Source organism: Chiloscyllium plagiosum, unplaced genomic scaffold (genome assembly GCF_037043375.1).
Source record: "Chiloscyllium plagiosum isolate Xiang-an unplaced genomic scaffold, Cpla_swu_hap1 HiC_scaffold_16, whole genome shotgun sequence".
NCBI lineage: Eukaryota > Metazoa > Chordata > Chondrichthyes > Orectolobiformes > Hemiscylliidae > Chiloscyllium > Chiloscyllium plagiosum.
This window is the reverse complement of record NW_028270154.1, coordinates 19,697,975-19,719,299: the sequence shown is the minus strand read 5'-3', so window position 1 is coordinate 19,719,299 and position 21,325 is coordinate 19,697,975. Positions and strand designations below refer to the sequence as shown.

At 42.3% G+C, this 21,325-nt stretch overlaps 1 protein-coding gene across 1 annotated transcript; it reads right to left on the bottom strand.

Annotated features, from left to right (window-relative positions):
* Positions 1-9,457: 9,457 nt before the first annotated feature.
* Positions 9,458-16,822, bottom strand: atox1 (antioxidant 1 copper chaperone). Its single transcript, XM_043703237.2, has 3 exons — positions 16,744-16,822; positions 12,138-12,210; positions 9,458-9,615 (listed from the first exon to the last, which is right to left on the bottom strand). Exons 1-3 carry the CDS (start codon positions 16,747-16,749, stop codon positions 9,491-9,493), a joined length of 204 nt encoding a protein of 67 aa, XP_043559172.1. The 5' UTR covers positions 16,750-16,822; the 3' UTR covers positions 9,458-9,490.
* Between the last annotated feature and the right edge of the window lie 4,503 nt (positions 16,823-21,325).

Genomic DNA, 21,325 nt, shown 5'->3' with positions numbered 1-21,325 from the left:
CAGACATGGGCCCCTTGCTTTCGCCCATCAAACTGACACTGATTCCATCCAATATTTTTCAATTTTCCAGTTGCCTTTAGCATCTAAAGCATAACCTGCAGTTGATGAAGGGATCACGATGGCACTGTCTGGGCAACCTAGTTGCAAGGTATACCCCCAAAGCTGTTTTGCTTTCTTTTACCCTGTACTACCCTGATAGCCCTTTTCCACTTATCAACATCATGTGGAGACTCACCACATTGAACTTTGCCTAAAACTGTTCTAATTGCCCTCTGATATTATGTTAATGATATCCATCTTTGTCTTCTAAATTTCCACCGTGAAACTCAAAGCGGTGGTCATTGCCAATGACCTCCCCTCCTGTAGCCTACCATACCCTCCAATGCTACTGCACCTACCTGTGATACTCATTAATACACTCCACTACTCTCTTTCTCCCCACCTCTACAAATACTTCTGCTTCCCTACATATCCTGACTCCCTTGTCTGGCAGTGAATATTGGCCCCTGCAGTCCTCACAGGCCACCCACATACCCTTTTCAATGAGCAATGCATGAAACCCCAGGACTGTATTCACTCTGATCTCTGACTGTCTTCTCCAAGCAGCCCACAGATGTGACTGATCAGACTCTTGATGCTGTGCTTGCAGCTCCCAAAATGACCATATGCTATTCCTCTAATTGCTTGTGCTGCCCTGCAGGACCAACAATTTACAATGCCCCAGACTAGTCTGACATAGCTTGAACCGGGCAGGATCGGGATAACACGTGGACAAGCCTCTGGAGTGTCTGTGGACTGTGTCCATAACTTTCAGTACCTGGACCTTCTGTGGGACAGTAACTGATACATTTCACGGCATGACAAGGTAAACCATGGATGCTACTACATGTGGGTGGGCACTACATGAGCAAGTACCAAGAGAGCAAGCGGGCAGGCTTGAGATGCATCCTGCTCCAATCTATGAGGTAGGTACCTACCTCTTCGCTTGTGTTCTTGTAGCAGCCTTACGATGCTAGTTATCAGTATGTTTTGCAATGCAGGGCTGTGTTTCTCAAGCAGCCTATACCCAAATGGGACAGGAGCTATGACGGTTATGAGGGGTTGGCAAATATCCATGGACAAGGACTGCATGCGGCTGGTGCTTGTGGATCATACTGTGAGTTACTGTTTGGCGGTGAGTAACATCGAGGCTCCTTGCAGTGAGATGAAGTCACTGGTTATCTACTCAAATTTCCATGATGCGAATTCTCTACATACATGCATTGTTCAGTTCATTTGTAAGATAGGATACTGAATACTAATGAAGTGAGTTGTAGAGTCTATGAGGCATTTAACAAGCTGTTATGCCCTTTAATTGGCAACTTGCCTCACTGCTCCACAAACACATGACATGTTCTTGGCATTGAGACATTTTCTCCAATTTCAAATAATCTCCCTCCCCATTCCTCCTTCTGCTCCCTGCCACCAACCAGATTCATTCCTTCCACTGACCAACCAGGTCGTATTTTCTACCTGGCTTCACTGATCCCCTCCCACCCACTCTGCCCCCGCCACCTCCTTTATCTACAGCTGCCCCCACAGCCCCTCCCAGTCCTGAAGGGTTACACCCGAACCATCGACTTCTCTACCTCCTGATGCTGCCTTACTTGCTGTGTTCTTCCAGCCTCCTGCCTGTGTATATTGAGATCTTGTCAGACTTCTCGTCTAATTCTGCCACAAATCTTGCCATAGCCCATGTCACTCAACACCCTATGATTCTACTCTGAGAGGGTGTGGTCTCTAGTTCAAGACTTTTCAACCATGGGAAACAGTTCTGTGACATCTATTCTGTCAAGCCCTCTAAGGATTCCATACTTTGCAGTAAGATTATCTTTCATTCTTCCAGACTCCATGGTACATAGTCCCACTCTTCTCAAGACTTCACAGTAATTATTCAATGATCTTCACATGTAACATATTTTAAATGATACGTTAGCTGCATTTTTCTCTTATTTATACTCCAAGGTCAAAGTATCACCATCAACAGCATATTCTGGAAAGATTGTACCACCATTTGAATTTTAAGGGATGCTTTTAAAAGAACTTCTAAAATCAAATATTGATTTTGGTAGAACTATTATTATTATAGGAATCTTTTCTGGTGGCTTGTGTATTTTTTACCTTTACTTTAAAGATGCACAGCATAAACAGTACTGATAGGTCAAACCAGAGATTTCTCAGCATTTCAAATGGTAGAGGTTTACAACTCAGAAAAAAAGGCCACTTGGCCCATCGATTGCAGACTCAATGGGCTGAATAGCCTGCTTTTGCACGATAGGGATTCTATGACTCTGTGTTGGTCTAAAATAACCACTTAACAATTCTAATTCCATTTTCTAGCTTCTGACTTAGATGTTTTCCAAGGTTTTGCATCACAAGTGCACAGCTAAGTACTTCTGAAATGTTATGGGGGAATTTTGCCTCTACCACCCTTACAGGCAGTGAGTTCCAGATTCCAACTACCTTCTGGATAAAGAAAAAAATTCTTCACATCCCTTAACCTCCTGCTCCTTACCTTCCTTTAAATCTGCTACCTCTACTCATTGATCCTACCACTAAGCTTATGCAAACCTATTCAGTTTTTATAAAAATGCAAATTTTAAAAATCTGAAATAAACCAAAAATACATAATTTGTTCAGTATTTGTAAAGAGTTTGACACTTAATCAGAAATTATGCCAATAGTAATTTGTTTTTGTGCCATCAGGTGGCGACACAAATAGCATTTTAACTTCTCTAGATACTAAACATTCAGAACCATGGCAAGCTTTCGATTATGTGGTTTAAAACTAATGCCAGGACAGAAAAGACTAAAAGCAACTGTTATTTATTGTATATTTGTATATTGAAGGAAACAATTTTAGTCATCTTTTAAGATATTACAAATGAGGTTTTCAGAGATGTAACAGCATAAACAACCACATAGAAAGCACTTTTTCCTCTATTCAATAAGTGGCTAACAATGATCAGAACTAAAACTTTTCTTTATGTTCACAAAGGATCCAGCCATTGTTGCTCCATAATTTGGTTCCATTGATTCGCCTGATAAACTTGCTCTTTGAATTCATCCGTTCAGTTAGTGTTTTCTGAAAGGGAATGAAATTTAATAGCTACTACAAAGTCAATTTAAACAGTGCAATTTAATACTACAATGAAAAGAGCAAATGAGTAGACGCATCTTAATTTGAAGAGAGAACTCAAGAGCATTATTGTCCTCTTACGTGCATTCACCCAAGGGCTGCCACAGAAAGTTCAGCAGAGGCAGGTAGGTTGAGCCAATTACGCTAACAACACCGTTTGTTTCCACTGCTTTCTATTCTGATAGTATTCTTGGGTGTAGGTTTGCTCATTGAGCTGGCAGGTTCGTTTTCATGAAAATGAACCTTCCTGCTCAGCAAGCAAACCTACATCCAGAACCTCAACCTGAGCTATAAGTCTTCTCAAAACTCGTCAAGTATTCTTCTAACTCCTCCTATTTGTGAGTGACTTGATATCAACAGGTTGTGTGAAATGCAATTCTGACATTGGGCAAGCATCTCAAGATGCATGTTCAAACCTCATCCAGGAAAACTATGAAACAGAATTCAAGCAGTTTGTTAACTTGCAGATGAACAGCAAGTTCAAAAGTGAACATTTAAGATGCAAATAGAAAATTCAACAGCTGGTTTATAATTAACCTTCAGAAGAAAACCAAACTAATCTTCCCCAGTTAGGCCAATACATGTCAGGTTCCACCTCATATGACTTAGTAGGTTATTCAGTTATACACCAAATCACAGCGACAGCAGCCTATTTTCTCATTGTGATGAGGAACAAGTAATTAAAGTGGCCTATTTAGCATTGTGCAGCCAAAGGGTGAATTTAATAGGTATTCACTCATGGGATGGAGGCATTGCTGGCTAAACCAGCAATTATTACCCTAGTTGTCCTTGAGGTGAGGTGTTTTCTTGAACTGATACAGTCCATATGCTGTAGGTAAATCCACAATATCATCAGGGAAGGAATTCCAGGATTTTTACCCAACACCAATTGAAGAGTGGTGGTGTATTTCCAAGTCAGGATGGTGAATCTGCAAGGGGAACTTGCAAATGATGGTGGTTGCCATGTATCTACTGCCCTTGCCCTTCTAGATGGAAATGATCTGGGCTTTGGAAGATGATTGCTTAGGACCATTATCATGCTCCAATACTTAAGAATTATCCATATATGAGAACAGCCTTTTCAAATGACCCATCCACTGCAAGTGATTTGTCAGGCTGCTTTACTGATTACCAATACTGGGATAGTGAGAACTTGTCTTTAACTAAACATTGGGAAGTCTCTGCCACATCCTCTGTCCTCTGACCACGACTGCAATTCCTCTCCCTTTCAAGTGTCTGAGGCTGAAACATATCATTCATAGCCTTGGTACTTGACCCAGAGGATAGCTTGCAGTCACATTCACTCAAGCCATCAAGATGGTATTTCTTTTATTCACACCAGATGTGAGCATCACCTGCTGGGTCAGCATTTATTACTCATCCAAAATTGCCCCTTGAGGTGGTGGTGGTAAACTACCTTCTTGAACTACCACAGTCCATTTAGTGAAGGAAATTCCAAAATGCCACTGAGGAGTGTGTTCCAGGACTTCAAACCAGCAATACTAAAGCTACATTGATATATTTCCAAATCAGAATGGTGAGTGGCTTGGAAAGCAACTGTAGCTGGTAGTGTTATCATGTATTTGCTGCCCTTATCTCTAGATGGTAGTGGTTTTGGGTTTAGAAGGTGCTGTTTAAGGAGCCTTGGTGAATTTCTGCATCTTGCAGATAGCACACACTGCTCCTACTGAGTGTTGATGGCGATGAGAGGTGAATGTTTGAGGCCAATCACGTAGGCTGCTCCGACGTGGATAGTGTGAAGCTTCTTGAGTATTGTTGGAGTTGCACTCATCTAAGCAAGTGGCAAGTATTCCATTACACTCCTAATTTGCTCCATGTAGATGGTGGATAGGCTTAAGGGAAGTGAGGAAAGTCACCTGCTGCAAGATTCCTAGTATCTAATCTGCTCTTGCTACCACAGCATTTATGATTAGTCCAGTTGAGTTTCTGGTTGATGGCAACCCCTCAATATTGACAACAGGAGGGTGGGAGGAATCTCTGTGATGGTGATGCCATTGAAGATCAAAGGCAGTGGCTAAATTTTCTCTTTTTGGGGATGATCATTGCTGGGCACTTGTGTGGTACGTGCACTACTTGTCAGTCCAAGCCTGCATATTGTTCAGGTCTTGCTGCATTTGGTCATGGGCTGCTTCAATATCTGAGAAATTGTTAATGGTGCTGAACAGTTTGCAGTCACCACCAAACATCCCCACTTCCAAACTTATGACAGAAGGAACACGATTGATTAAGCACCTGAAGATGGTTTGACCTGGACACTACTGTGAGGAACTCCAACAGAGATGTTGTGGAGCTTAGATGACTGACCTCCAAAAAACATTTTCCTTTGTGTCAGGCATGACTCAAACCAGTGGGGAGTTTTTCTCAATTTCCACTGACTCTAGTTTTACTCAGACTCTGTCAAATGCTGCCTTGATGATCAATGTAGGCACTCATCTCTGGAATTCAGCTCTTTTGTCAAAGTTTTGACCAAAGCTAAGAAGAAGTTGGGAACTGAGCTGCCGTGGTGAAACTCAAACAGCAGGTTATCGCTAAATGCTATTTGGTAGCAGTATGATGAACTAGATACAAATTAATTTAACATATAGCATTATTCAAGAGACTGCTATCTTAGGACATGATGATCTGATGATTAAGTAGTTTGGTTGGGTTGCTTGAGTTTGACATACTGTGCAAAACCAGGCATGCAGTCACCTTCAAGGGTTTTCCACATTTGGGAAGCTTCCAACTGCTCACTCCTTCTGAGAGCCCAAGTTGAGCCACTGTTCTGAGACTGCTCTGAACTTTATCCCTCTAGTCAAACAAAATACATAACATATTCCAAGAATGCAAAATGTACAGACTGTTAACCTAATCTGACAATTCATAGAAATTGATAAACTTTAAAATTAGCTGCCCTGTGATAAGTCTGCCCCAAAGGGGGGAAAAAAAGATTATCTCCTAACATGCATTAGATATATTCAATTTGCTCTTAAGCCCCCCAGTCATTGACGATTAAATAACCTAGTGGCACCCACACTGCGTGGCCATGCAACTACTAGCATTAATTTTAAAATAAAAAGCAGCAGATATCTAAACTCTTTTCTTATTTTAAGAAAGGCTTTCTGGTTTGAATTAGGGGGCAGTACAAAAATATCAAGAGCTTTAGATAGGAAGAACAGAGATAATCAAACAACAGCCACTATACACAGAGGAAACCAAGCCTAGCCACTGTAAAATTAAAGAGCCTCCCAAATTGTATTTACAAAACGTACAATTTACCACTACCAACGAGAGAAAAATGGAGTCAAGCATTTGATTGACTGTCATCAACAGCAGTACTAATCTTTAAACTGACTTGGGATAAACACTAGTTGATTGAGGCAACAGAGGCTATTGTGAGTGACCATCACCTAGAAAGGTTGTGATGTACACCTTCTAATGCTGATTATAATGTTTCTTCTGGTGCACACACTGCTGCTCTGGAGTTAATTATACAAGTAATTGAGTCCCAAAAGCCAGACATTCTTTCCCTTTTTTAAACCTCCTATCACCTTTGAATTGAAAAATTTCAGCACCATTCCTCAACCAGGTAGACCAGGCTTCAGAATCAGAATATCCTTTATTGTCACATGTACTCCAGTACAGAAGTACAGGGCTACAATGAAAAATGTTTACAATGGCTGCCTTCAATGGCACCATCCTAGGTATAAGTACCTTGGTACAAGCCTTGGATACAAATGATAGGCTTAATTCATAGGTCTCTGATCATACCACCACATACAGGAGGTCTGATGAGATACGTTGTTGCACCTCAGGCACTGCCACAGCTAACTCACTGCAGATAAGTTTTAGTTTGATTAATGCAATATAGACACCGCCAAAATCATCTAGCAGAATACCTCATCGCCAGAGCTTTCAAATAAGCACCAAAATTTGTTGGTGGTGAGACAGGTCTTCCCCATTGGATCCTTTCTACATACACTTAGAAACTCTTGCACTCTGATTGCAGATCTCAAAATGGCTGTGACCTGCAAAAGTGGTTTGGAGAGGAATATGGCATTTTTTTTTGTCCAGGTTCATCCTGAGGTGTTCCATAATAGGGAAGGAAACTTGAAAGCTTGGACCAGCCACTGTAGAGGCACAATAGGAAAAGATCACTGTTTAAGACCTTTCACCCAAAGAAACTGAAGGGCGAGAAACTGTAGAGTCCCCCAGGCTTTAAGCCTGAAAAGGAATGTTGATTGTGAACATCAAAAGTATTGAAATCGTGTTGTGGGACAGAGTAGATGATAGCTTATGAAGAAAAGTATGAATTTATTGCACTTTCAATTTGAAATCATTTGCCATGAGGCCATATGCCTTACATAAATATTGAGAGAATTACAATTGTATTAAGGCACCAAAGAGTGGAACTTGCCTTTTTTTAATCCCTTTATCTACTGTAGAACATTGAACATAAAACATTACAGCACAGTACAGGCTCTTTAGCTCTCAATGTCGTGCCGACCTGTGAAACCAATCTGAAGCCCGTCGAACCTACACTATCCCACTTTCGTCCATATACCTATCCAATTACCATTTAAATGCCCTTAAAGTTGGCAAGTCTACTACTGTTGCAGGCAGTGTGTTCCACACCCCTGGTACTCGGAGTAAAGAAACTACTTCTGACATCTGTCCTGTATCTATCACCCCTCTATTTAAAGTTATGTCCCTTCATGCTAGCCATTACTATGAGGAAAAAGGCTCTCACTGCCCACCCTATCTAACCTTCTGATTATATGTCTCAATTAAGTCACCTCTCAACCTCCTTCTAATGAAAACAGCCTGAAGTCCATCAGCCTTTCCTCGTAAGACCTTCCCTCCATACCAGACAACATCCTAGTAAATATCCTCTGAACCTTTCCCAAAGCTTCCACATCCTTCCTATAATGCAGCGACCAGAACTGTAAGCAATATTCCAAGTGCGACCACACCAGAGTTTTGTACAGCTGCAGCATGACCTCACTGTTCCAAAACTCAATCCTTCTACCAATAAAAGCTAACACACTGTATGCCTACTTAACAACCCTATCAACCTGGGTGGCAACTTTCAGGAATCTATGCATATGGACACAGATCTCCCTGCTCATCTACACTACCATTAGCCCATCATTCTGCACTCCTGTTACTTTTTCCAGGGACATGGGAGTCACGACAATACCAGGGTTTGCTCCCTTTCCCTAACTGCCCTAATGGTCTCCTAGGCCATTTCAGAGAGTAGTTAAGAGGCAACCACATTACTGGGGATCTGGAGTCACATGAAGGTCAGATCAATTAGAAAGAAACTAGTGAATCAGTTGGTTTTTACAACAATTGACAATAGTTTCATGGTCAGTATTACAGAGAGAAGTTTCCAATTTCAGACCAGCCATGTGGAGATTCGAACCCATATTCCTGTACCTCTGGAATATTAGTCCAACGAATTACCACTACACTACTATCCCCCTTATACTCTCTCGCTGTACGGAGTAGAGTTGAATTTTACTGCTCTTTCTGTAATTTTCAAGTCCACGTTTTGTACTGTTGTTTTACATGTTTTATGAATAAAGCATATTTTTGGGAAAGTAAAAGAGGTTTATTTGTAGAGGTATAAGTGTGATTGTGATACATTCAGAGCAAGCAGACCAGAATTTTCTTGTCCCCCTTTATTCACCACTCCCCCGGCTCTCTGTGGAAGGTCCTTGACGCTAGTTGACACATTTGTGATATAGCATGATTGGGGTGGAAGAGAGTCACTGGAACAGACTTTATTGCTGGTAGGATTTAATAATTTCAGTGAAAATGGAGGAAAGCACTGGGAGACAATCACAAAAAGATCTGCTCAGCATAACAGGGATACAGGAACCCAACAAAAGCCAGGATAAACCGTGAACTACTTACTCCAAGTAAATCTATGGGAGCATTATGAGTGATAAATATGAGTGGAATGTACCATGCTGCAGGTTAGTTTAAGTTGCCTATAGAAAGAAAGCAGCAATGTGTTCCAGTAAATGATTTTGTTGCAGTAAAATCTTGACCTGTCATTCTTTTAGCTGTTCAATGGAAGTGTGAATTTCTTTTTGAAAGTTACTAGTCTCTACAGAGATGACAATAATGGCTTCTAAAGACACAAGATGTAAGAATATTGGTTTCAGAGTCCAAAGATGGCTGGATAGGAATCACAAGCATCAGGCAGAAACAGTATCAGCGTTGCATGTATATTGAAGATTTCTTTCAGTGTCACATGTACGGAGTCATTACCTTTATCATTTTCACCTACTACCAGTACATGTTCTACTTTTCTCCAACATATTGCACGTCTTTTCCTGTCCTTTTCAGGCATTCTATCAGCACCTCCCAACTTTGGTCAGATTCAATGAAGACTTTTTTGTTAGGAAGATCTATGTCAAACTGCACACCTGCATTAAAACAAAAGAACTGATCAGAAGAGTTAAATCTTAGAGCTCCAAAAGCAGAAATTAGCATTTTGAAAGTGATATGTACTAATTTTATTTGCTTAGTGGGCTAAAAGCACCATACAATATATGTCTGTATATCTTAGTAGAATATCTTGTATCTTCAGATACATAACTAACAACCTCAATAGCTAAGTTATTTTAAACCTTTCTGGAGCAATGGTGGGAGCTTCAGTAAGGGGGAAGGAGGAAACATTCCTGCTCCTTTGACTCTATTTCACATGCTCACTGAATTTATTTCAATGGCATTGGCCAGCGCTCCAACTTCTAGCACTAAAAAGGAAAAATAACAGCAAAATCATGAATATCATCATTCTCCACATTCCTTCAAGTTATACATCATTCCTGAGTTGAACACCACTTCAGAGATTTGAAGCAGGACACTTTCGGCCTCTCTGGGCAGTTAAGATTGGAAAATAATATCCAGCTCTGGCCCCATTCCTACAGCATATTAAAAGGCTCATACTCAAGTGCTGGGTAAGCATATAATAGATAATGGTATTCAGTGCGGATTCATGGATGAAGCCAATTGTATCAGAGGCTCAAATATCTACTCATTGCCCACTCAATATCAATTTTCTAAAAATGTTATTAGCACACCCTGGCAATAACATTATACACAGATTCCATCTCATGACTGTACTAGCTATTCCACCTAATACAAACAGTCTTAGGATTTAAATAGAGCTAATTATATGTATAAGTGATTAGTCTCAGCAAATTCAGTAAATTGCAATGAAGGGCTTCAGCTGATCTGAAAGAAAAATGAAAACTAAACACAAGATAAAGTTAAAAATCACACAACACCAGGTTATAGTGCAACAGGTTTAATTGGAAGCACTAGCTTTTGGAGCGGCACTCCTTCATCAGATGGTTGTGACAACCACCTGATGAAGGAGCGGCGCTCCGAAAGCTAGTGCTTCCAATTAAACCTGTTGCACTATAACCTGGTGTTGTGTGATTTTTAACTTTGTGCACCCCAGTCCAACATTGGCATCCCCAAATCAAAACACAAGATCGGCATAGCAGCAAAAATGTTTTGCCATCAAGGAGAAAACTATATGGGTTTCCTCTGGCTCACTGGTAATTGCATTTTCTGATATCGCACTCAGCCATACAGTTCATAAACAACTCGAGTTCAGTACCCTTATCTGAGCTAAGAAAATCTCTTAAATTTACAAAGCGCTGCGTTGGTGTGTTATCAAATAAAAGATTGACACTGAGCCAGAACAGGACATATTCACTAACCAAAAGCTACATCAAAGTAGCAAGTCTTAAATAAGGAATTAGGGAGGGAATATTTAAGATGAAATTGGCTGATATATAAAGTCAAAGTTCAATACCACACATTCCCCAGAAACTTTCTTCATTATGGGAGTCAATTCCCAAATACACAGTCACTTGCATGGAGAAACAGATGCAGTGACTGGGCAAAGATTTCCTCAAATAACAATTTCCTTCAATTAGTAATTACCAGCTGGAAACAAAGATCTGCTTATGAGCTTTTCTTAGACAAGGCTCTTTGCCAAAACTGTACCCATACAGTTGCAATGTTTTTGTTAATGTTTTCATATTAACTGAACTTCCATATCAATGCAACCATGCCCTTTATACCTCCAGTTCAATCAATGCTCCAGTTGGGTAGTCCACTTATTTTTTCACCTTTTGAAATGTCAGTCTATTACCTTGCCCGTGATACTGGACAGAAGTTTAGCATAGTGATGTTGTTCTCTTTGTGTCACAACGTTTAAGATGCTAAGAGATTGCTTCCTTGACCAGGGCTATAAAACTAGGAATTGCATTCTCAAGACAAAGTAAGAATTTATGAATGAGGAGAAATGTATAGAAATTGAGAACCTTTGGCATTCTAGAGCACTGTCAATGGTCAGTCATTATACTTATTCAAGATGGTGATTGATAGATCTTTCAACGTGAGGGAATAAATAGAGCAGGGACAAGGTGTGAAAGTGCAGCTGAAATAGAAAATCAGGCAGTCGATGGGTGGAGGCAGTGCAAAAAGGCTAGCCACAGAATTCATCCTGACTGTTCCAAGACCAGAATTCTGAAGAGCTTATTCCTTTCAGCCACGAAATTGATCTTGTAAACAGTAGAAGGTAAATCCCAAAATCTAAATTAAATTGCAAAATAGAACTGGAAGTTTTCAGGCAGAAACTAGTAAAGGACAAATTTACGTCTGGTAAAATAGCATCCATTCTTATGTTGTAAGTTATCAATGTACAGAACAGATGATTGGACAGATTATAAGTAAACACATCAAGCTTTTCGGGACCTAATGGTTGCCATAATTAGAGGGACTTCGGCTACATATATCGTAGATGAACAAAAATGGGTCAAATGACCAACCTTCTGATGTTGCCCTGACATTGATATGTTGAATGAAATAACAGTTATCAAAATTATTTCTCACATGAAAATTAGCTCTCATATAAAACTGTAAATCTCACCTAATTTATTCAGCACACGGGTCACAGCATTAGAGCAGCCTTCACAGGTCATGTCAACAAAGAACTCGTGTTTCTGCAAAAGATTAACTGATTTTACAAGTCTCAAAAATAAATATGAAAATTTTGATATGAGTCTAACCAAGGACGTTGCCCTCACTATCTCTGGACTTTGCTCCAGCCTTACATCCTTCAGCAGATATGCTCATTCCACTAACTGTGAAAGCTTGCACCTCATCAGTTTTAATCACAATATAACCAGTCGCCAAGTTCTGGAATTTCTTACCTTAACCACTGTACCTCTCAACAGCGTTTCCTCCCTTGATCCATTCCTTAACACAGATCTTTAAATAACCTTTTAGTCACAGTACGAATTCAAATTCAGTCTATTTGTTCAAAGTTGAAAGCAATAATTCAAGAAAGAACAGATGCAATTAATTTTAGAAGCAATATGACTTCAGAACCAATGTTCAAAACAATTTACAGGTTTCCACTCTAAAAAGCTGAGATACGTACACCAATAGCATTATCAAATGAATTGTGTAACTGAATCAGAGATATGGTTTAACAATGCTTCCATGGGTTCACACATACTTTGTTGCCTCTAATCCTGTAACCCTTTGTGATTCTGCCACTTCTGTAACTCTGGCATCTTGCACATTCCTAAATTTTAATCTCTCCTCCACTGGCAGCTACAATTTCAGCTGTCTCAGCACGAAGCTCAAGAATTTTCTTCTTAAACTTATCATATCATACACCCCTTTAAAACCCCACGTTTTGAAACAAGCTTTTGGTAATGCATCTTAATGCCTTGTGTGCCACATTATGATTTATAAAAACTTGTTTTGCTATATGAAAAATGGAATATAAATGCAAAATCTGCCACTTTTTGCTTGAGACATTAAACTAACACTCCATCTGCATCCTCAGATTGATATAGAACATAGAAGAATACAGCGCAGTACAGGCCCTTTGGCCCTCGATGTTGCGCCGATCCAAGCCCACCTAACCTACACTAGCCCACTATCCTCCATATGCCTATCCAATGCCCGCTTAAATGCCCATAAAGAGGGAGAGTCCACCACTGCTACTGGCAGGGCATTCCATGAACTCACGACTCGCTGAGTAAAGAACCTACCCCTAACATCTGTCCTATACCTACCACCCCTTAATTTAAAGCTATGCCCCCTCGTAATAGCTGACTCCATACGTGGAAAAAGGTTCTCACCGTCAACCCTATCTAAACCCCTAATCATCTTGTACACCTCTATCAAGTCACCCCTAAACCTTCTTTTCTCCAATGAAAACAACCCCAAGTGCCTCAGCCTTTCCTCATATGATCTTCCTACCATACCAGGCAACATCCTGGTAAACCACCTCTGCACCCGTTCCAGTGCCTCCTCATCCTTCCTATAGTATGGCAACCAAAACTGCACACAATACTCCAAATGCGGCCGCACCAAAGTCTTATACAACTGCAACATGATCTCAGGACTCCGGAACTCAATTCCTCTCCCAATAAAAGCCAGTACGCCATATGCCTTCTTTACCGCACTATTTACCTGGGTGGCAACTTTCAAAGATCTGTGTACATGGATACCAAGATCCCTCTGCTCATCCACACTACCAAGTATCCGACCATTAGCCCAGTACCCTATCTTTTTGTTACTCTTACCAAAGTGAATCACCTCACACTTACCTACATTGAACTCCATTTGCCACCTTTCTGCCCAGTTCTGCAGCTTATCTATATCCCGTTGTAACCTGCCACATCCTTCCTCACTGTCAACAACTCCTCCGACTTTTGTATCATCCGCAAACTTGCTCACCCAACCTTCTAGCCCCTCCTCCAGGTCATTTATAAAAATGACAAACAGCAATGGTCCCAAAACAGATCCTTGCGGAACACCGCTAGTAACGGCACTCCAAGATGAACCTTTACCATCAACTACTACCCTCTGTCTTCTTCCAGCCAGCCAATTCCTAATTCAAACCTCCAACTCACCCTCAATGCCATACCTCCGTATTTTTTGAAGTAGCCTACCATGGGGAACCTTATCAAACGCCTTACTAAAATCCATATACACATCTACCGCTTTCCCCTCGTCCACCTCCTTAGTCACCTTCTCAAAGAATTCAATAAGGTTTGTGAGGCACAACCTGCCCTTCACAAAACCATGCTGACTATCCTTGATCACATTATTCCTATCCAGATGTTCATAAATCCTATCCCTTACAATTCTCTCTAAGACTTTGCCCACAACAGAAGTGAGACTCACCGGCCTATAGTTACTAGGGTTATCCCTACTCCCCTTCTTGAACAAGGGAACCACATTTGCTAGCCCCCAGTCTTCTGGCACTACTCCTGTAGACAACGAGGACATAAAAATCAAGGCCAATGGCTCTGCAATCTCCTCCCTTGCTTCCCAGAGAATCCTAGGATAAATGCCATCAGGCCCAGGGGACTTATCTATTTTCACCCTTTCCAGAATTTCCAACACCTCTTCCCTACATACCTCAAAGCCATTCATTCTACTTAATTGTGACTCAGTATTCACATCGGCAACAATGTCCTGTTCCTGAGTGAATACTGACGAAAAGTATTCATTCAGTGTCTCCCCAATCTCTTCAGCCTCCACATGCAACTTCCCACTACTATCCTTGACTGGACCTATTCCTACCCTAGTCATTCTTTTATTCCTGACATACCTATAGAAAGCCTTAGGGTTTTCCCTAATCCTACCAACTAAGGACCTATCATGTCCCCTCCTTGCTGCTCTTAGCTCTCTCTTCAGATCCTTCCTGGCTACCTTATAACTCTCAATCGCCCCAATTGAACCTTCACGCCTCATCTTTACATAAGCCGCCCTCTTCCATTTAACAAGGGATTCCAATTCCTTATTAAACCACGGCTCCCTCACACGACCCTTTCCTCCCTGCCTGACAGGTACATACTTATCAAGGACACTCAATAGTTGCTCCTTGAACAAGCTCCACATATCAATTACACCCTTGCCTTGAAGCCTAACAGGGTGACCTCACCTTTCCTATTTCTAACCTCAGCCCAAACTACCGCAGATGGCGAGTCTTCATCCATCGTCCTTTCCACCGCTGTAATACGATCTTTGACAAGCAATGCCACACCTCCCCCTCTGTTACCCCCACCTCTGACCCTACTAATACATTTAAACCATGGAACCTGCAACAGCCAATCCTGTCCCTGTTCTACCCATGTCTCCGTAATAGCCACAACATCGAAGTCCCAGGTACCAACCCACACTGCAAGTTCACCTACCTTATTTCGTATACTTCTTGCATTGAAGTATACACACTTCAAGCCACTTTCCTGTTTACAGGCACCCTCCTTTGAGATTGATGCCATGTTCCTAACCTCCCTACACTCCAGGTCCTGCACCCTAAAGCTACAGTCTAGGTTCCCATGCCCCTGCAGAGTTAGTTAAACCCCCCCCCCCACCCAAGAGCACTAGCAAACCTCCCGCCAAGGATACTGGTGCCCCTCAGGTTCAGGTGTAGACCATCCTGTTTATAGAGGTCCCACCTTCCCCAGAAAGAACCCCAGTTATATAAAAGATCCCAAGCCACTAAAATGAATGTTTGAATCCCTTGAGTCATCAAAACTGACCAGTGTATCTACTGAATGAAAAAAAAACCCCAAAAAACTGCAGATGCCGGAAATCAGAAATAAAACAGAAACCGCTGGAAAAGTTCAGTAAGTCTAGCAGCACCTGTGCCAAGTTAAAGTTTCAAATCCAGTAACTTTTTAAAAAAGTTTTGTGATTTACATATGAAAGAAGTGAAACTAACATGGTCATTAGAACAGATGAGAGCCTTAACAAACAACCAAGGTACTTTTCAATGTATAACTTCAGTTACATCACACTGTAAACTTTAGCTATAAATTGTGTCTTACAATTTTAGCTATAAATTGTGTCTTACAATTTTAGCTATAAATTGTGTCTTAACTGTGCTTTGTCTGCACTGGTGCTGCCAGGTAGGTAAAAACAATGACTGCAGATGCTGTGCTCTTCCAGCACCACTGGTGCTGCCAGACCTGCTGAGTTATTTCCCCCGCCCCACCAACTTCTGTCTTTTGAAGCTATCGACTGACTTGCATACAGAGAGAAACATTTTCAAATAGTGTCACGGGACCTTTTACATTCTGGCCACCCATCCTCCAGTGCAGGGCCAGCCCAGACTTTGCATTAAAATAAAAGCAAATTACTGCGGATGCTGGAATCTGAAATTGTTTTGAACTAAATCCCAAACTGGCTTCTGTGCATTCGTGAGAAAATTTGCATCAAATTCCCGCCCCATTTAGCACATTTATTGTTGCCCGCCTTACAAAAAACATAAGGCTGTGCTCTAACAGAATTATATAAATGAACTATCTCTGGGAATGCAAACAATTTCTGCTGCGCCATGTTGCTGGAATTCCGCGGCCTGGGAGAGGCCAGGGTCAACCATGCCTCCTGTAGCCGAATAGCCTGCTGCACCCACACGCCGGGCGGGCAGCCAAGGGACGGCCCAGGCGCCGCACCCGTCCCGAGCGGGCTTCCCTCGGATCCCCATCCCTGGCCCCGGCCCTCACCGTCATGATGACTCCAGGATCACCGCTCCCGCTCCTGCACTCGTCCACAACAACCCGCGGCCGCCTCCGCGCACGCGCGAGGACACCCTAACAAACACACCATCCGGGCCGCCAGGGGAGCCCGCGGGTCGCATTCCTCAACCGCCAACTCAGCGAACCGCCGCCAGGGGAGCCCGCGGGCTGAATTCCTGACTCGCCAACTCAGCGAACCGCCGCCAGGGGAGCCCGCGGGCTGATTTCCTGACTCGCCAACTCAGCGAACCGCCGCCAGGGGAGCCCGCGGGCTGATTTCCTGACTCGCCAACTCAGCGAACCGCCGCCAGGGGAGCCCGCGGGCTGAATTCCTGACTCGCCAACTCAGCGAACCGCCGCCAGGGGAGCCCGCGGGCCGAACCCTGAACAGGGAGCTCGCGGGCCGATTCTTGAATCGCAACTCAGCGACTGGCCGCTAGGGGAGCTCGCGGGCTGATCACTGACCTGTCATCTCAGCGACTCGCCGGTAGGGGAGTCATAGAGTCATAGCGATGGACAGCATGGAAACAGACCCTTCGCTCCAACCCGTCCATGCTGACCAGATCTCCCAACCCAATCTAGTCCCACCAGCCAGCACCCGACCCATATCCCTCCAAACCCTTCCTATTCATATACCCATCCAAATGCCTCTTAACTATTGCAATTGTACCAGCCTCCACCACTTCCTCTGGCAGCTCATTCCATACACATACCACCCTCTATGTGAAAACGTTGCCCCTTAGGTCTCTTTGATATCTTTGCCCTCTCACCCTAAACCTATGCCCTCTAGTTCTGGACTCCCCGACCCCAGGGAAAAGACTTTGTCCAATTATCCTATCCATGTCCTCATAATTTTGTAAACCTCTATAAAGTCACCTCTCAGCCTCCGACACTCCCGGGAAAACAGCCCCAGCCTGTTCGGCCTCTCCCTGTAGTTCAGATCTTTCAACCCTGGCAACATCCTTGTAAATCTTTTCTGAACCCTTTCAAGTTTCACAACATCTTTCCGATAGGAAGAAGACCAGAATTGCATGCAATATTCCAACAGTGGCCTAACCAATGCCCTGAACAGCCGCAACATGACCTCCCAACTCCTGTACTCAATACTCCGACTAATAATGGAAAGCATACCAAACACCTTCTTCACTATCCTATCTACCTGCAACTCCACTTTCAAGGAGCTATGAACCTGCACTCCAAGGTCTCTTTATTCAGCAACACTCCCTAGGACCTTACCATTAAGTGTAGAAGTCCTGCTAAGATTTGCTTTCCCAAAATGCAGCACCTCACATTTAGCTGAATTAAACTGCATCTGCCATCGATTACTGATCCGCTAACTTAGCAACCTGCCGCTAGGGGAGCCTGCGGGCTATACTCCAGACGTGCAACTCAATAAGAGACCAAGGTCACCTCTCAACCTCCTATCCTCCAGTGGAAGAACTCCCAGCATACCCGGCTTATATTTCTCACTGAAAACCTCCACTTCTGGCAAACCTTTTATGAACTCTCTCCAGTTTAATAATATCCTTGCAAAACAGAGTTAACAGATCTGTACACAGTAATCCAGAAAATGCCTCACCAACATCCTATACAACCTCAACATGACGCCCCAACTCCTGTACTCAAAGGTCTGAGCAATGAAGGCAAGCACGTGAAATGCCTTCTTAACCACCTTCATTCTCCTGCTCCTCGGATGCTGCCTGACCTGATGTGCTTTTCCAGCACCACTCTAATCTTGACTCTAATCTCCAGCATCTGCAGTACCCATTTCTGCCTTCTTAACCACCCTGTCCACTTGTGATGCAAATTTCAAAGAATTATGTACCTGAACTCCAGGTCTCTCTTCTACAACACTACCCAAGACCCTACCATTAGTTGTATAACTCTTTTTTTTGTTTTTTTTACCAAAATGCAATACCTCGCATTTATCTAAATTAGACTCCACCTGCCACTCCTCAGCCCATTGACTTAATTGATCAAACTCTCATTGTAATCTTAGATAACCTTCTTCACTGAGAATAAGTGGGTTTGTAGTGGATACCTGTGGACAGCTTATCCTTAGATGAAAACACTGAAGTCAAGTAATGAAGCAAAACATCAGATACAGGTGGAGATGTGAGAAGGATGACAATTGGAAGCAAGATTGATTAATTTTTTTTTCAAATTCCAGATGATAGCAGAAAGATATCATGAATGTAGAGAAGAAAGTGTTGTAGGTGGGGGCTTGAGTTGGACTGAAGCAAGGAATGTTCCTCACACTCCACAAAGAGTTAGGCTTTGCCAGGGACACATGTAGGAAGACATGGCCACATGTTTGACTTGGAGAAAATGAGATGAGTTGAAGGAGAAATTGTTCAAAGTGAGAACAAGCTTAGCCAGATGGTGGAGGATGGTGGTGATGAAGACTATGCAGGCCACTTTCCAAGGTAGAAGCAGAGACCTTAAAGCTAATCCTGATGGGGGACAGATGTGAAGAGGAGATGACTAAGGCCAGAAAACTGGACATCGTAAAGCATCAAAAGAAACTCTGCTCAGTTTCTCCAGTATTTTCTGTATTTGTTTCAGATTTCAAATTTCTGCAGTATTTTGCTTTTATGTGAGTGAACTAGTTAACTGAGCTTACTGATATTTGCTCTGAAATGGCTGTGAGCAGTATGGAGACATCACCACTGAGGGGAGCTAAATTCAGTGTTCCTTATTCCTAGGCAATGAGTCAACCATTCAGTGCTGGAATGATAACTGCACAGAGTGGGTATGATCTCCAGAATATAGGCTTGTCACTTTTTGAAGGGAGGTTGTAATGAGGGTATGGTTTGGAAGAAAAATATTAGACTGTTCTCTAAAAAATTACATTGCTTGATGGCATAGAGATTTGGGATTGTTTCTCTTCCCACAAGGGTCCAAGACTCAGGGTCTTAGATTGATTTCTAGAATGTCCTAGTATTTAGAGTTAGGTGGGAGAACTCCATGTGTACTACATGGCTGTTTCAGCAAAACTGATTTCTGATGAACATGCACCTTGCAAGAACTTTGAATGTTCAGGATCTTGTCCTACCTCTTGAATCTGATACAGCCAAAGTAGAATGGTAATTCAAAACAGTGTTACCTGGAGTATAAATGGTACTAAGTACTGTTCAGCTATCTGCTCTGAGCTTATTGGCCTACATGGATTTCTGTCCTGACAGCTTGAGGAATTTTAAAATCACACAACTTCAGGTTATAGTCCAACAAGTTTATTTGGAAGCACGAGCTTTTTTGAGCACTGCTCCTTCATCAGGTGGTTGAAGGAGCAGCGCTCTGAAAGCTAGTTATTCCAAACAAACCTGTTGGACTATAACCTGAAGTTGTGTGATTTTTAAATTTGTCCATCCCAGTCCAACACCAGCATCTCCGAATCATGAGAAATTTTAGATTCTTGTCATTGTTTTCAAATTACTTAATGATCTTAACCTTATCTCTCTCAGTAACCTCCTCAAGTATTTCATTTCTTCAATATCTCTCTGTTTCTCCAGTTATGGCTACTTGCAAGTCCCCATTTTTTATCACACCATCACTGGCAGCCATATCTTCAGCTGTCTGGACCCTAAGCTCTGGAATTCCCTTCCTAGACCTCTGCAAATTGTTACTATTCCTTCCCTCTTTAAGATGCATCTTAAAATTGATAAAACTTTTGGTCACCTCATATATTATTACGTGGCTCAGCATCATATTTTGATGACAATGCCTTTATAAAGGAGTTTGGGATGCTTTGGGATGTTTGGATATGCTAAAGGCACTATATGAATGCAAGTTGTTGTTCTGGATCATCTCCTGTTATTAGTGTACCTCTGCCTTTAGCTTGATGATATATTTGTCATTCTTATCAGACAGCTTGCCAAAGGCAATGAGAGGACACAGGAAATCAGGTCAAACAATTATTCATTTTCACATGTATACAAGGAGAACCAGTCTTATCACTGTGAAGTGTAGAATTAACTCTGCCAAACTAAACTTTATACAAACCATTGCAACACACATATTTATTGCATTACCTGACAAAAGATCACTAGACTTAAAGTGTTAACTCTGCTCCTTTCTCTGAAGATGCTGCCAGACCTGCTGTGTTTCTCCAGCACTTTCTGTCCATGTTTCAGATTTCCAGCATCTGTAGTTCTTTATTTTTAATAATAAAGTATTATCTAATGTTTTCTCACAGATTTCACAAGTGTTGTCCATATTTAGATTAAATTCTCTACAGTGTGGAAACAGGTCCCTAGGCCCAACAAGTCCACACCGCCCCTCCGAAGAGAAACCCACCCAAACCCATTCCCCTACCCTACATTTACCCCTGACTAATGCACCTAACACTGTGGGCAATTTTGTATGGCCAATTCACCTGACCGGCACATCTTTGGATTGTGGGAGGAAACCAGAGCACCCAGAGGAAACCCATGCAGACACAGGGAGAACGTGCAAACTCCGCACAGATAGGTAGGAATTGAACCCAGGACCCTGGTGCTGTGAGGCAGCAGTGCTAACCACTGAGCCACCATGCTGGTTCTGTCTGGCTGATAGTACAGCTCCTGCATTC